Here is a 13547-nt window from a genome sequence, read left to right as displayed (position 1 = left end):
GAGGGGAAGTCCTAAATAAAATATAAAAAATATGTTCTTGAGTGTTCTGCCTCTTGAATTTATTTTTAAATATAGTAACTTATCTATTTTAGTAGCTGCCAATAGGCACTTACAAATAATTATGGCTGACAGTACATTTGCACATCCTCCTTGTATCCAGTGAGAACAGAGCTAAGACTCCAAATGCACATTAACATATGAACCATGGCCGTCTCAGCTCTGCTTGTTTACGTCATCTCTGCTTGGAAACAGCCTGTTCACTGTTGATTATTCCAGGACCTTCTGGGTTCACCCCTAGAGAGAGCTTGGAAAACAACATTCTATATGTGATTAAAGGAGACACTGAAGATGTTCAGTACCTGGGGACAGGAGCCATCAAACCCTTCCTCAGATACGATTCTCTGGATGGAGTGAAGAAGCTTCATGTAGCCATGGGTCAGGGCACTGTGGGTAAAAAACAGCTCATGGAGTATAAACGAATTGATTACATAGCACATACACAAAAGTTAAGGAAAGTATTAGGTGAACATTCAGTTCTTGAGTCACAATGAGTTAAGCATTTAGGTAAAACACGTAAAGGAATAAAGTTATACTTGTGGAGATACTAAATATAAATGCAGATATTCAAAGAACAAATTGCAGTTGCCTCATGTTAACTAGTTCAGTGCCCCTGATACATTGGGAAAGGTAAAAATCTGCAGAGACTAAGATGGCTTAATTATGTCAGGCTCAGTTACCTTCTAGAAAATTAATGATTTAATGAAGCAACCTAAAAGATGAAACCACTATAGCATTTCAGGAGTAATCATAGATAATTAACACATAGTTAATGAACTGCTACGCCAAGTCCACCTGATCAATGTCCTGATCACCTGAGCTCATCTTCTAGCAGTTTTAATTTTCTCACAACAACCTGCTATAATAATAGTAATTAAATAACTTGATCTTTTAGCATAAATGAAGAAAAATAGGTATAATCTCCAGTGAATTTAATATTTGCTCCCTTCTTTTCATACACACACACACACACACACACACACACACACACACACACACGACAATTAGGATAGGAAATTCTTGGCATACAGACTAAAATGACCCAGATTACAAATATTTCTCTTATAAACATGGAAGCTCTTTTTACCACTGCTAACTTTGTGAAGTAGTCTATAAGCATTGTGAAGACTAAAATACTAAGATAGTAAGTTCTGGAGCATAGTTGTTGCCTACACATCTATATAGTTCCATGACCCCAGGGATAGGAATGTATTTGCTTTATGGTGAAAAGCTACAGAACAATCATAGAGACAGAAGAAATGCTTCAAATATAGACTAATTGAAAAAGCAGTGAGACCCAAGTGGCAAAAGTTAGTCAATATAATAAAGAGGCTGCACTAGTATGAGGCAATAGGAGGCTGAGTGACTCAGCACACATGTGAACAACTCCATAAAAGGCAGTAATTGTCAATTAACATTTACCTATCATCCACAGCGGGTCACAGTGGGGAAAGATGTGGGACATACCCAAAGATTAGATGGAAAAGGAGCAGTTAAGAATTAAAACATGTCTACTCCAACATGAAAGCATGGTGGCCGCAAAAATCTGTAGGTAGTAGTAACTGTCATTTTCCAAAAGGGAGGCTACACATGCAAACAAAGTGAAAAGAATAAATGCCAGTGAGAAGAAATATTTCTTATAGGTAATAACACCATGATTATTATTAGCATGTATATGTCTGTGTTGGTGAGCTCAGATGACTAGAATATGGAATTAATGTTTGACCAAATGGGCTTAATTCTCATATAGACCAGTGAATTTTGCAAAAGAAAAAAAAAAAACAAGCTATTTCTACAATGTAAATTATATCTTTTATGTCAGTTATTTTGCAAATTCAAATGCTGATTAAAGAGTCTAGGCTATAAAATATGAAATATTTAGGGCAACTTTTCTCTCTGAAGAAACAGAACAAAACTCAAGACTATTTATTGATTATGGGTTATTAGTAGTTCATATATTTATGAGGTAAATTCTTTTAAGGCTCTCTTCATATACAAAAGGTTGATTTATAGTCAAAATTCCTCCATTCATTTTATTGTGTCCTTTTTATTTCATCTGGCTAAAGATTAGATGAGATATCTTGTAGTTTTATCCTAGAATTTTCTATTGCTCCCACTATGAACAATATCTGTTACTTAAGCCACAGTCACACATTCTTATGTGGATTCAAATCAATTCATTAGTTAAAATAGATCCATTTCAGTTATGTGAGCATTTATTAAATACCAGGTATTGAGGATACAAGACAGGAAGAGGTCTTGTACTCAAGGAGTACACTTGGGAGACAGAGTAGGGGATGAAGGGTGAGGAATTTAACATTATACAAAATAATATGAATGAGGAAGAAGAGATCATTAAGGCAGAAAGAGGGAGGGAGGTGGGAGAGAGACACAGACAGAGAGACACAGGCAGAAACATTGAGACAGAAAGAGACAGAGACAGTGACAGAGAAAGAGAGACAGACAAAGAGACAGAGACAGAGACAGAAACAAAGATAGAGACAAAGAGACAGAGAGACAGAGAGAGAAACAGAAAGTGAAGAGATAGAGAAAGAGACAGACACAGAAAGACAAGAAGACAGAAGAGGAGGGCATAGGACGAAGTCCTCAGGGTGCCCATGCTCACCCCCATGTGGGGGTCATGGCTGATGATTCAGTCAAGGAATGGGAGGAATGGTCAGACAGGCAGGATGAAGATTAGGAGAAAATGACAAAATTCAAGGAAGGAGAAAAGAAGAGAATTGTCAGGGAGGTGGCATGGGAATAAAGGTCACAGTATCAAAAGCTGCAAAGAGGTCAAGAAAAACGAGGTTCCATAAAGGCATTGAATTTAGCAATAACGAAATCATCAGTAAGCTTGAAGGGAACAGTCTCAGTTAAGCGGTAGAGATGGGACCAAGGTTGCAAGAAAAATGAAAGGTAAAGAAAGAGAGGCAATGAGTAGAGACACATTTTTAAGAGTCATTAAAGTCTAATTATAATATTTCTCCCCCAAAAGTCTCTGACTCTGGTGGTGTAAGAACAGCTAACATTCATAAAAAATATATTAAATTTCTTTCTCACTCTTACAGGAACAATGAAACATTTCCTTAAACAAGTTAACTTTTCTAAGAGAAATAAATATTTCCATTAAAATGAAACTGAAAAAGATATATGAATTTATAATTGCATAGATAATAGATGTAAAACCCCCTATTTATAATCACATTTATATTTATAATTTAATATTATGTCTATTAAAATTTTTAAATATTAAAAGTTAATATTCTTATTCTTTTTTTCTTTTTTTTTTGTCTAGTAGGCTAGTAACTGATAAAGTAGGAATTGTCAAGAAGGTATCCAGGTTACAAACATGATGCTGACTTCCTTACTGATAGTTTCCAAGCATTTAACACAGGTTAGGTTATCAAGGGTATGACAAATAAGCCTATTATCTGTAAGTAGGCCCCATTAGGAAAGACAGTTTAAATAGTTCAAGTCGAATTTACCTAGAAATCTGTGCTCTACATAAATATAGCTTCATTTAAGTTTCTTTAAGGTACATACAGAAGGCCAACAAATAATAGTCAACCAGTTGGCTAACAAGCATTTATTAAACACTTACTATGTGTGAGGAGCTGTACTAAACACTGGATAAATAACAATAAGCAAAGGCAGCATAGCCTTGATTTCTATAATATTCAATAATTTTTAGAGGATAATAAGATATCTAAAGAGCTTATGGTTAATATATAGAACCAGTACTACATGTGTAGAGAGGGGTCTGAAATACACAGAGATGCCCGGACTTTAAGAACAAGTTTAAACTTTCTAAGATTAAAAAGCAAAGTTAACTTTCACTAATGTGACAAAGAGAGGAATGAGATATATGTCTGGTGCTTAGATGAATTTTTATCTGTTGTTTATCAGATATATATGACCTAAAAAATAGGTAATTCTATTTTCCTTTAAATCATAGGACCAAGGAGGGTTTTTTTTTTTTTTTTTTTGAGAAAATAAAAGTCTCCTTCAAGAGAAGATCTAGGTTTACTATAAAAATAGTTTGGCTGCTCATGCTCATCACAATATAAACAAAAGTTTCTAATGCAAAATATCCAACAAATTTTGTGCATATAAAATAAAAACTAAGATATCACACTTTATGGTCACAAAACCCTTAACTCCATGGCATCAAAGCTTCTTGAAGGCAAAAACTGTTTTCTATTTTCCCCAGTACTAAGCACTATGACCTGTCCATGGCAGTTAATATACAGTAGTTTGTTTATTTATTTTTAAGCATACTTTTAAGATTCTTTTTGAATTAGCATTCATTGTATATTTCTGTGCAATGAATGGAACTAACTCATTTTAGTCTTAACAGTTTCACAATACTGTAAGGCAAAACTTCTTAAATTGTAGTTTTTGACTTCATATGGGGGTTGTCTAACTAAATGTGGGGGTTGTAAAATTATGGTTTATTATCAGTAAATATTTGATTTGTATATTTATTTTATATACCTGTATACCCAGGATGACTTAAAAATTTCTTGGGTGAAAAAGGGTAGTAATTGGAAAAAAATTTAGACTATGTCCATTTTACAGATGTGAAGAAACTTAGGTCCATAAGTTAGGTGACTTATTCAAGAATACTGCTACTGAAGAGTGAAGAAAAGGTTTTAATATAAGACCAATGCTCTTTCTGCTAAATTATTTCCAGAAATCAAGTAAGGAGGAAGCAAATAATACATTACTACTTTGAAGGCTCATGAAAAAGAGAAAACGGATCTGAATGTCTTTCATATGAGTTTCCACAAACAAAAACAAACCAAGAAGAAGCTATGCAATGAGAGAGGAAACAGAGGCTATGAAAAGATTTTAGGATGAGACATTGATGACAAAATCAAGATCGTCCTTGTGATGAAAAGGGCTCCTCAAGAGAAGTCCACTTGCCTCCCCTTCCTGAGCACAGTGCCTGGTACATGTCAGGAGCTTCACAAATCTCTTCCTTGCCCTCCCAGCTCCAGTCTGACCCTGGACTTTCCCTCAGGGGTTGGGGCCTCCTCATCCTCACACAGGCCCCTTTCATCCCCTCTAGTTCTGCTTCTGACTTTCAGACTTGAACAACATGCTATCATGCGAGACCCTCCAACCCATCCCCAGCTTTCCAGCTTCCTTTTCTGTGTCATCTTCTCCCTTTAATATATAAGCAGAGCCTGGCACGCAATAAGCATTTTGCAAATAATTCTTGCCTTGTCCCTGTTTAATACCTGCACTGGAAGAGCATTTTTTAAAAAACCAGTTTGGTTCCGAAAAAGACAAAAATTGCGATTCTACGAATTTTATTCTCACTATAAAAAGATTCAGTGTCAGATCCTTCACATGTGACCACCTTAAGACAGAAAAGGGCCTTAGTTAAACCTTTCAAAGCTGCTCTGACAGTAAAGGCCACCTTACGGCTAAAGCTTCCTGAGATTCCCTCGCTGATCAGTTCTTCTCTGGGCCTATACCTGACTTTTCATCCATTTTGGATCCCCCTCCTTCCTCCAGGGAGTACAGTCTCAGCATTAACATGCCAGGGATCCCTACTGGTTCCAGCTGCTTGACCACCTGGCTCTCTACAAATGGCCCCATAGCCAGACTCTGTGGCTACTCCCTGCTTTAACTAGACTTTTTTCCTTCTAAGTTGAGATTTTTCCTGGCAGAAGCTGGTTCCCTACCAAAACACTCTTAGTGAGGAGCTGTTTGTCCTCCAGAGTTTTGTCCTTAAAAGATCAGGTTCTTTCAATGGCTGCCATTGCATTTTCAGATGCCATCCATTAACCTTTTAAGACCTGGGCTTTTTCTGATATTAGGCCTATTGTAGGATTCCTTTAAATAAGAACTTTCCAAAACGAACTTCAGTACTTCTATAAAAATAATTCAATCTTTGAAAAGGTTTAAAGTCCAGTTTTCAGTATTATCATTTCTAATTAATGCTAATTAGAATGAAAATAAAGCATCCTCAAAATTATATAAATAGGAAAAGAATTTGATTAATACAAATTCTCTTTATATTTATTTATTACATAAAATAAGGTACATTTATTATAACATGACAAACTATATCTACAGAATCATTTTTTTGGCCAAATATATTTGCATAATTTACATACACCTACAGAGACTGTAAAGTATATTCATAAGTAATTTTCAAATTAAAATCTCATGTCTAATTACATTGAAGATTTTCTTCTTTTTTTGCCTTTTTTGGCCAACATTATTGCCCTAAATTTCCTGTATCTGATATGTAATTGAAAGACAGGAGCTATACATAGTTAAAGAAAATACAAGAAAGATGCCTAATACTTTTCGCCAAAATAGCATTGCCTTTGTTATCACTGGATGAAAAATACCATGAGTGGAAGAATACAAGAAATGTATCCCGGGATCACAACAATGCTCTTAAGTCCAGCATATAATTTTCCTTTCTTGCGCATTGCTTTATTATCCATACGTTCCTCTAACTCCTTCTTGAACTTCCATAAACTCACAGGACTACCTAAGAGAACATTTAACTTAGAAGTCTTACCCAATAAATTGTAAAGTGTTTCAAAGGAAGGACTGGCTAGCCCAGTCAGTAGCTGGCTTATAACAGTTGCTCATGAAATGATTGTGAATTGGTTTAGTGCAACTTCTTTTAGAGATGAGAAAACTGCAGCACAGAAAAGTTAAGTATATGACTCGTCTAGGTTCATACAGCTAGTGGTAAAGTTAGATCTTTTCCTTTTAATTTAGAATATATGACTTCCTTTCATTTCCTAACTCAAAGGAGACAATGAGTAACAAAAGAAAAATGCCTTTTTTTGAAGGAAGGAGTCAATACAAAGAATATATCCACTTCACAAAAGGGGTAACCAAAAAAGTGCAGAAGGCATGCACAAAAAAAATATAAAAGTACAACAATCTGGGACCACTGAAAACACAAGAAACACTAAATTATGATAATTACTGCTCAGAGTGATCTACCGGTATTGTGAAGAATACTCAGGAAAGCAAGAAATACACAATACATTTTAGAAGATAAAATCGATAAAAATAAACACATCGCAGTGCTTAAATAAGCAAACTTCAGTTTTCTGGAAAATTCTGTGGAACAATTTCAAGCTCCTGGATATATGAAATGTTAATATTCTTTTTAACAATTATCACTACTTTCCCTCTAACTTTTAAAAACTATGTTTTAATTATAAGATTTCAGGATTTGGTGAACAAAGTTATATTTGCTCTATCTAAATATGACCTTTTTTTTGGGGGGGGGGGAGGAGGGCGTAGATTTTCATCATATTCAGAAAACTTCAGGATCTTTGACTGGAAAGGATGGAGAGGCCAAAGTGGTAAAATGGATAAAGTTCTAGTCTTGGAATCAGAAAGACTGAGTTTAAATTCTGCTTCAGATATTTATTAGCTATGTGATCCTGGCAAATCCTGGCAACTTTTATGAACCTCAGCTTCCTCATCTATAAATGGAAATAATAATAGCACTTACCTCAAGAGTTATTATGAAGATCAAATGGGATAGTAATTTGTAAACCTTAAAGCCTCATATAAATGCTAACAATTATTATCATAGTCAAATACAAATTTCTTCTGCAACACTACAAGTAAGCAGCGACTTGGCTTCTGTTTAAACAATTCCAGTGATTGTGAACTCATTGCTCATCTATCCCATCCTGCACCCCCTGCCCAAGAAACCTATTCCCTTTTAGTACAGCTTAACTATTAGGCAATGCATCCTCATTATTGACTCAAAACTTGGCTCCATGTAACTTAAACCATATAGCTCTATTTCTTCTCTATGGGATTTAAAAGAAGGTATATAATCCTTCTTCTAAATAACAAGTTTTCATTCACTTTTGTCTATTTCCTTCCTTTAAGTCTCCTTTTCTTGAGGTGAAACTTGCCTAGTTCCTTTATCAAGATTTCAGGTTTCTTAGTCATCCTAGTCACCTTTTTCTGAATATCTGGATATATCTATATACTAAAAAAAACTCCTAGAAATAAACACAATACTCCAGATCAAGTTCCTACATTGCAGAATAGACTGAAACAATCACCTTATTTTGAAGAGCACATTTTCTTACTGCCACTCAAGTCTCAAGAAGTTTTTGGGGTTGCCTTGTCTTATTACTAACTCATAGAGTTTACATTCCTTCTCACACTACCAGCTTCTATCCTTGTCTGCTACACCCCAGACTTGTGCAGGTGAGGGTTTGAACCAAAGGTTAAGACTATACACATAGAACTCTGAAACATCTTATCTGCCCCCATCCATTTTCTGCCCACTGAGACCATTCTGAATCCTCATTCTGTTACATAATACATCATTTCTTCAGCTTCTTTTCTTAAGAAAACCTGAAAAACATACCTTCTAATTGTTACAAGTAATAATTTATACATGTTAACAGAATAGGTCCAAGGACAGAGTGCTTTATAAGACCACTGAAAATCATTTTCCATGTTGAAAATGACCAATTAATCAACACACTTCTAGTTGAATAATTCAACTTGTTCTACCTGCCTAATTTTAATATCATTTAGTTTACTTCTTTCCATTCAAATAAAAACAGTAACAGTAACTCACATTTACACACACACACACACACACACACACACACACACACACACACACATCTACCTTTAAGGTTTGCCATGCATCGTACATACTATCTTTTCATGTTATCTTGTGTCTTATGTAATCCATTTAATAACCCTGTCATAGAGGTGTTTATTTCCATTTAACAGATGAGGAATTGAACTTAGGTTAATGACTATGGTGACTAGCATAAATATGAAATCTGGTTATTCCATCCATGTCTATGGCATTTTCTCAGTCTTGTATCACTGTCAGAAAAGAATAATAACTTTACTAAAACAATAATAAAATGTTAAAAGCAATTCAGAATAACTTTAAGTCTATCCTTTGCCAGAAGACAGTGCAATTCAGAATAACTTTAAGTCTATCCTATGCCAGAAGACAGTGCAATTCAGAATAACTTTAAGTCTATCCTTTGTCAGAAGACAGTGCAATTCAGAATAACTCTAAGTCTATCCTTTGCCAGAAGACAGTCTACCTAGCTGAGTCTTTTAGTTGCCTACAGTGAGGCATGTCTCTGCTACATGAAGCCATTGGGAGAAATGAGATTGCAGGTGGGGACACATGTTTCTGTAGAGAGACAGGTTCAGTGTCACTATCTCAGTGACTCTGGATAAACTGCTTCAATTTTCTGAATCTATTTCTTCATCTACGCAACAAAACTAATAATCCTTGCATTAAAAACTTCAGAAGATTGTCATAAGGAAAATACTTTATAAACTTCAAAATGATATATAAATACATATTATTATTATTATAAATATCTCACTTAAACATTCAGAGAGAGAAAGAATATATGTGGAGGGAAATAGGGGGAGGAGATCCATATTTCTCATAATAATCATTCCATTTTCTCAAGAAATTACTTCAGTTCTTAGTGTTACAATACTACAACCCACCTTTCTCTAGTTCCTAGAGCTCTATGAAATACTTTCTTCTTTACAGACAGACTACAGAGAACCCATAGTGGTACTGAGAGAATACTAAACAAAATTTTCAACTTTGTAAACATAACTAAAATATACCACTGAAATTCAACAGAGAGGAGACAATTAAAAATATTTTAATAAACTACTCACATTTCTATAATCTAGAGAGAAATCTGATAAGGTTCCAGTAAATAAAGAATGGATTTGATAGGGAGAAAAATCTTATTATTTTGACATAAATCAGAAGAGTGATGTCCCTAAAAGGTTGAGAGAGAGCAAGAAAGGGAGAATGATTATCAGTGTCAAGGAGATTGAGGACAGAGAGAAGGTCACTGACTCTGACAACTAAGAGATCATTAGTGACTCTGGAGAGAGCAGTTTCAGTGGAATGATTAGGGTGGAAGCCAAATTGTAAAGGTTAAGAAGAAAGCAAGAGGAGAGAAGTGGAGGCTTTTATTATAAAATTTTATTATTATTAGAGGAATGTAGTCACCAAAGACAGAAGAGATATAGAATAATTATTGGGATGGAAGGATCTGGGGAAGGTTTTTTTTTTTTTTTTTCCAGGTTGGGGGAGACATGGGCATATTTGTAGGCAGTAGGAAAGGAGCCAGTAGAGAGAAAAAGACTGAAAATTAGAGAGAGAATGAGGATTTCAGAGAGAGGGGCTGTCTGTTGAGGGAGACAGGATGGGATGGGATCACTTGAGCAGGTAGAAGGGTTAGCCTTGGCAAGCAGTAAATCCACTTCATCATGTGAGACACGGATGAAGGAGGAAAAAAAGGCAGAAAATATCTGAGTCATGGAAGATGAGGAAGTTCTTGGCAAAAGGTCTCAGTTTTATCTGTAACGTACAAGGCGACCCTTTCTGTTAAAGGCATTCTCTCATTTTCTCCAACTCACAGGCTTAATAGAAAGAGCAAACATATGCTTTGTTTCCACTGCTAATTTATGCCATTTCTCTATCAGTTCCATCTCTATTTCTATCATCTGTAAATGAATCATGTAGAACTCAAAAGAGGAGTGCTCAATTAATCTTACTCTTTTGAAGGCTACATTACTCATTTGTACCACCCTATGAGTATTTTTGTTGTAGTCACGATCATACCATTGATCTTGCCATCACCCACAAATGCACCACTCTTAAGTTTAAGACCTCTGAAGCTCCCTTAGCTTATCATAATCAACTGGAATCCAGCTTCTCCCTCTTTGCTCCAAAAACAAACCCTGCTTTTCATCATTGCTTTGAGCTCCAACCCCTTAAGTCCTCAGGTTGTTTCTAAGCCGCCATCCCTGTAGTAGTTACAATCTCTCTTTACTCAGCTTGACCCGTTGGTGAAACCCTTTAATTATAGATTTTTTTCTTCTTTTGAATCATCTAATCCCTGCCAAGCCTGGGTCTCAGGTTATTCCCATCATCCAGTGATTTTGCTCTCATCCACATACTTTTGAACGAATGTGAGGAAAATCACACAACTGTCATTACTAGGTATACTACCAATTTGTATTACATCTCCCCAAATGGGCCCTCACTTCTGTTAGGCAAACCTTTACACCTCCCCAATTAACTTATCACATCTCTCCTAATTATTGTATGCTTTAATGGCTACAAACATACCCATGTCTGTCTTTCCATCTTCAAAAAACTTTCATCTGATCCATCCATCCCTGCTAACTGTTGCTCCATATCACTCGACTTTTTTGGCTAAACTCTTCAAGAAGGCCATTTACAATAGTGCTTGTCACTCTCTCTCCTCTCATTCTCTTCTTAACTTTCTACAGTCTGGCTTTTAACTTCTGTTTGCTCCGTTTAAATTTTTTTTCTTACCTGACTAGTCTAATGGTTGAATTAGTTATATTATTTGTCAGCTAAAAAAAAATTAAAAAGCAAAACATCTGCAAAAGCAAATTAAAGTAATCAAAATTTTTGGTCAATCAGTTTTGTTACAGCTATTAACATAATTCACATTGTTTCAGGTGGTTCAACTATATGAAAATCAAATAAAACAAATAAACAAAGCAGGCAAGGAAAGAAGCCAGTTTGGAATCACATTTTTTTTTTTAAGGTACAATTCACAAATTTTTAAAATCATACTTTCCTACAAAAGTTTTCTTGAGTAATAATAGTACTATGCTTTGTTCAAAGCATTTCCTGTGCATAGAACAACTGTCCCCTTCTCTGTATTTCTCTAACTCCTGACTCTTTTTCAGATGATGACTGAAGAAAACCTCTTGTACAGTTAAAGTAGAATTCCTTTTTCTCAGGTTTCAATTTGATAGGTTAATCTAACTGCACTGACATACTACAAAGAAAAACGTAATTATTAGATATTTAGGGCAATTTTCATTTTTTCCTCTTACTTAAAAAAGCCCTAATTTTTACATTTGTTGTTTAGCCATTTCAGTCACGTGTGACTTCATGACCTGATTTGAGGTTTTCTTGGCAAAGATACTAGAGTTTCTTGCCATTTCCTTCTCTGGCTCATTTACATATGAGAAAACTGAGACAAATAGGATTAAGTGACTTGGCCAGGGTCACACAGGTAATAATCACCTGAGGCCAGATTTGAACACAGAAAAAGACTGTTTCTAGTCTCAGAATTATGTCTACTGTGTCATCTAGCTACCTACAATGTATACACAGATTCTTAAGTTTAGAGCTCAAAAAGATCTTTTAGGCCAATTGGTTCAATCCCTTCCTGGAACATTGAACAATTCATTCCAAAAAGTTGAAGTTGTACAGTACATTCTCTAGAACAGTGGCTGCAGTCTTAATTATGAAAAGTAAGGACTACTATAAAGCATGGCATTATTCTTTTTGAAATGAACCAGTGAAGTTCTTTTTTGGTGAAATGAGCACACGCTTTTCATAAATTAAAATAAATCTCATATGGTAGAGCAGCCATTTTCAAAATTAATTTAATTACATGTTTAAAGTTTAATTACATTTAATTAAGCATTTAAGTTTAATAGGAAATAAATGAATGATCAATTAAATGCCCTAAAATTGAAACACTGACTTGTTAATGAAAATCTATGAGTCTTCTTATTCTACTCTGAACTATTAGTTTTCAGAACAAAGAAAGCTCTTCACAAACATTTTTAAATGTAAGATTTTAGCTTTAGAGGGCTGTGTCTATACAGAATCAGGAAATATATTTTTTGTAACTCTAGAATTTGTGTTTTTCATAATGCCTGAAAATGGTTATACCTGACTTTATTTTCAAATGCAGTTATACTTTTACATTTTAATTTCATAGTGCATTTCATTTCTTTATAAAACCAATCCTTTAATGTTCTCATTTTCCCAAAAATTATTCCTTAAGCACAAAGAAGAAATGTCATAGATGTTTTAGTAAACATGTCTGTACTATATTTCTTGAAAAACTTTAATTTTTTTGTGGATGTTTTACTAGGGTTTATTTTCTTCAGGTAACTCTTTTTTTATGCTTGTCATAGGAATTTGGGAGCATTTAAATTTTATTTAAAAACATGTAAGTGTTGTTTTATTAGTGAAGAAAAGTGTTTTACCACTTTCTAGTTGCCAGGAAAATTTCAATCTCTGTATTTGTATCTATATCTATATGCATGTGTGTATGTATGTATGTACCTACATAGAAAAAGACGCACAGAGAGAGGGGGAGAGGGAAAAGAAGAGGAAGAAGGAGAGGGAGAGGAAGGAGAGAGAAAGGGAGAGGCAGAGAGACCCTAACCTATTATTGCCACGCATTTCCAAAATTAAAGAAATCTATTCAAAGAAGAGTTGGCAGGATGAACTTATATTTATTTAATGTTTAAAATGTGCCAGATGAAACAAATAACCCAAAAGTTTGGGTTTCATGGTAATGTTTCTGCCTCTGGATTAAATGATAAAATACTATTTTCTTATCAGTAAAAGGAAGAATCTTCCTATTCACACAGCCACCACCTAGTTCAGTTCCTCATCAACT

At 34.8% G+C, this 13547-nt stretch overlaps 1 protein-coding gene across 1 annotated transcript in view; it reads right to left on the bottom strand.

The window, feature by feature from the left end:
- ELP4 (elongator acetyltransferase complex subunit 4) overlaps positions 1–13547 on the bottom strand; it is a 242451-nt gene that overhangs the window by 168115 nt on the left and 60789 nt on the right. Inside the window, exon 6 of the mRNA XM_051964763.1 lies at positions 360–444. Coding sequence (XP_051820723.1) covers positions 360–444 — 85 coding nt within the window. The remainder of the gene's footprint in view (positions 1–359; positions 445–13547) is intronic.

The sequence above is a fragment of the Antechinus flavipes genome, chromosome 6 (assembly GCF_016432865.1).
Source record: "Antechinus flavipes isolate AdamAnt ecotype Samford, QLD, Australia chromosome 6, AdamAnt_v2, whole genome shotgun sequence".
Lineage (NCBI taxonomy): Eukaryota > Metazoa > Chordata > Mammalia > Dasyuromorphia > Dasyuridae > Antechinus > Antechinus flavipes.
The sequence above is the reverse complement of the archived record's forward strand: the minus strand, read 5'-3'. Positions and strand labels throughout refer to the sequence as shown.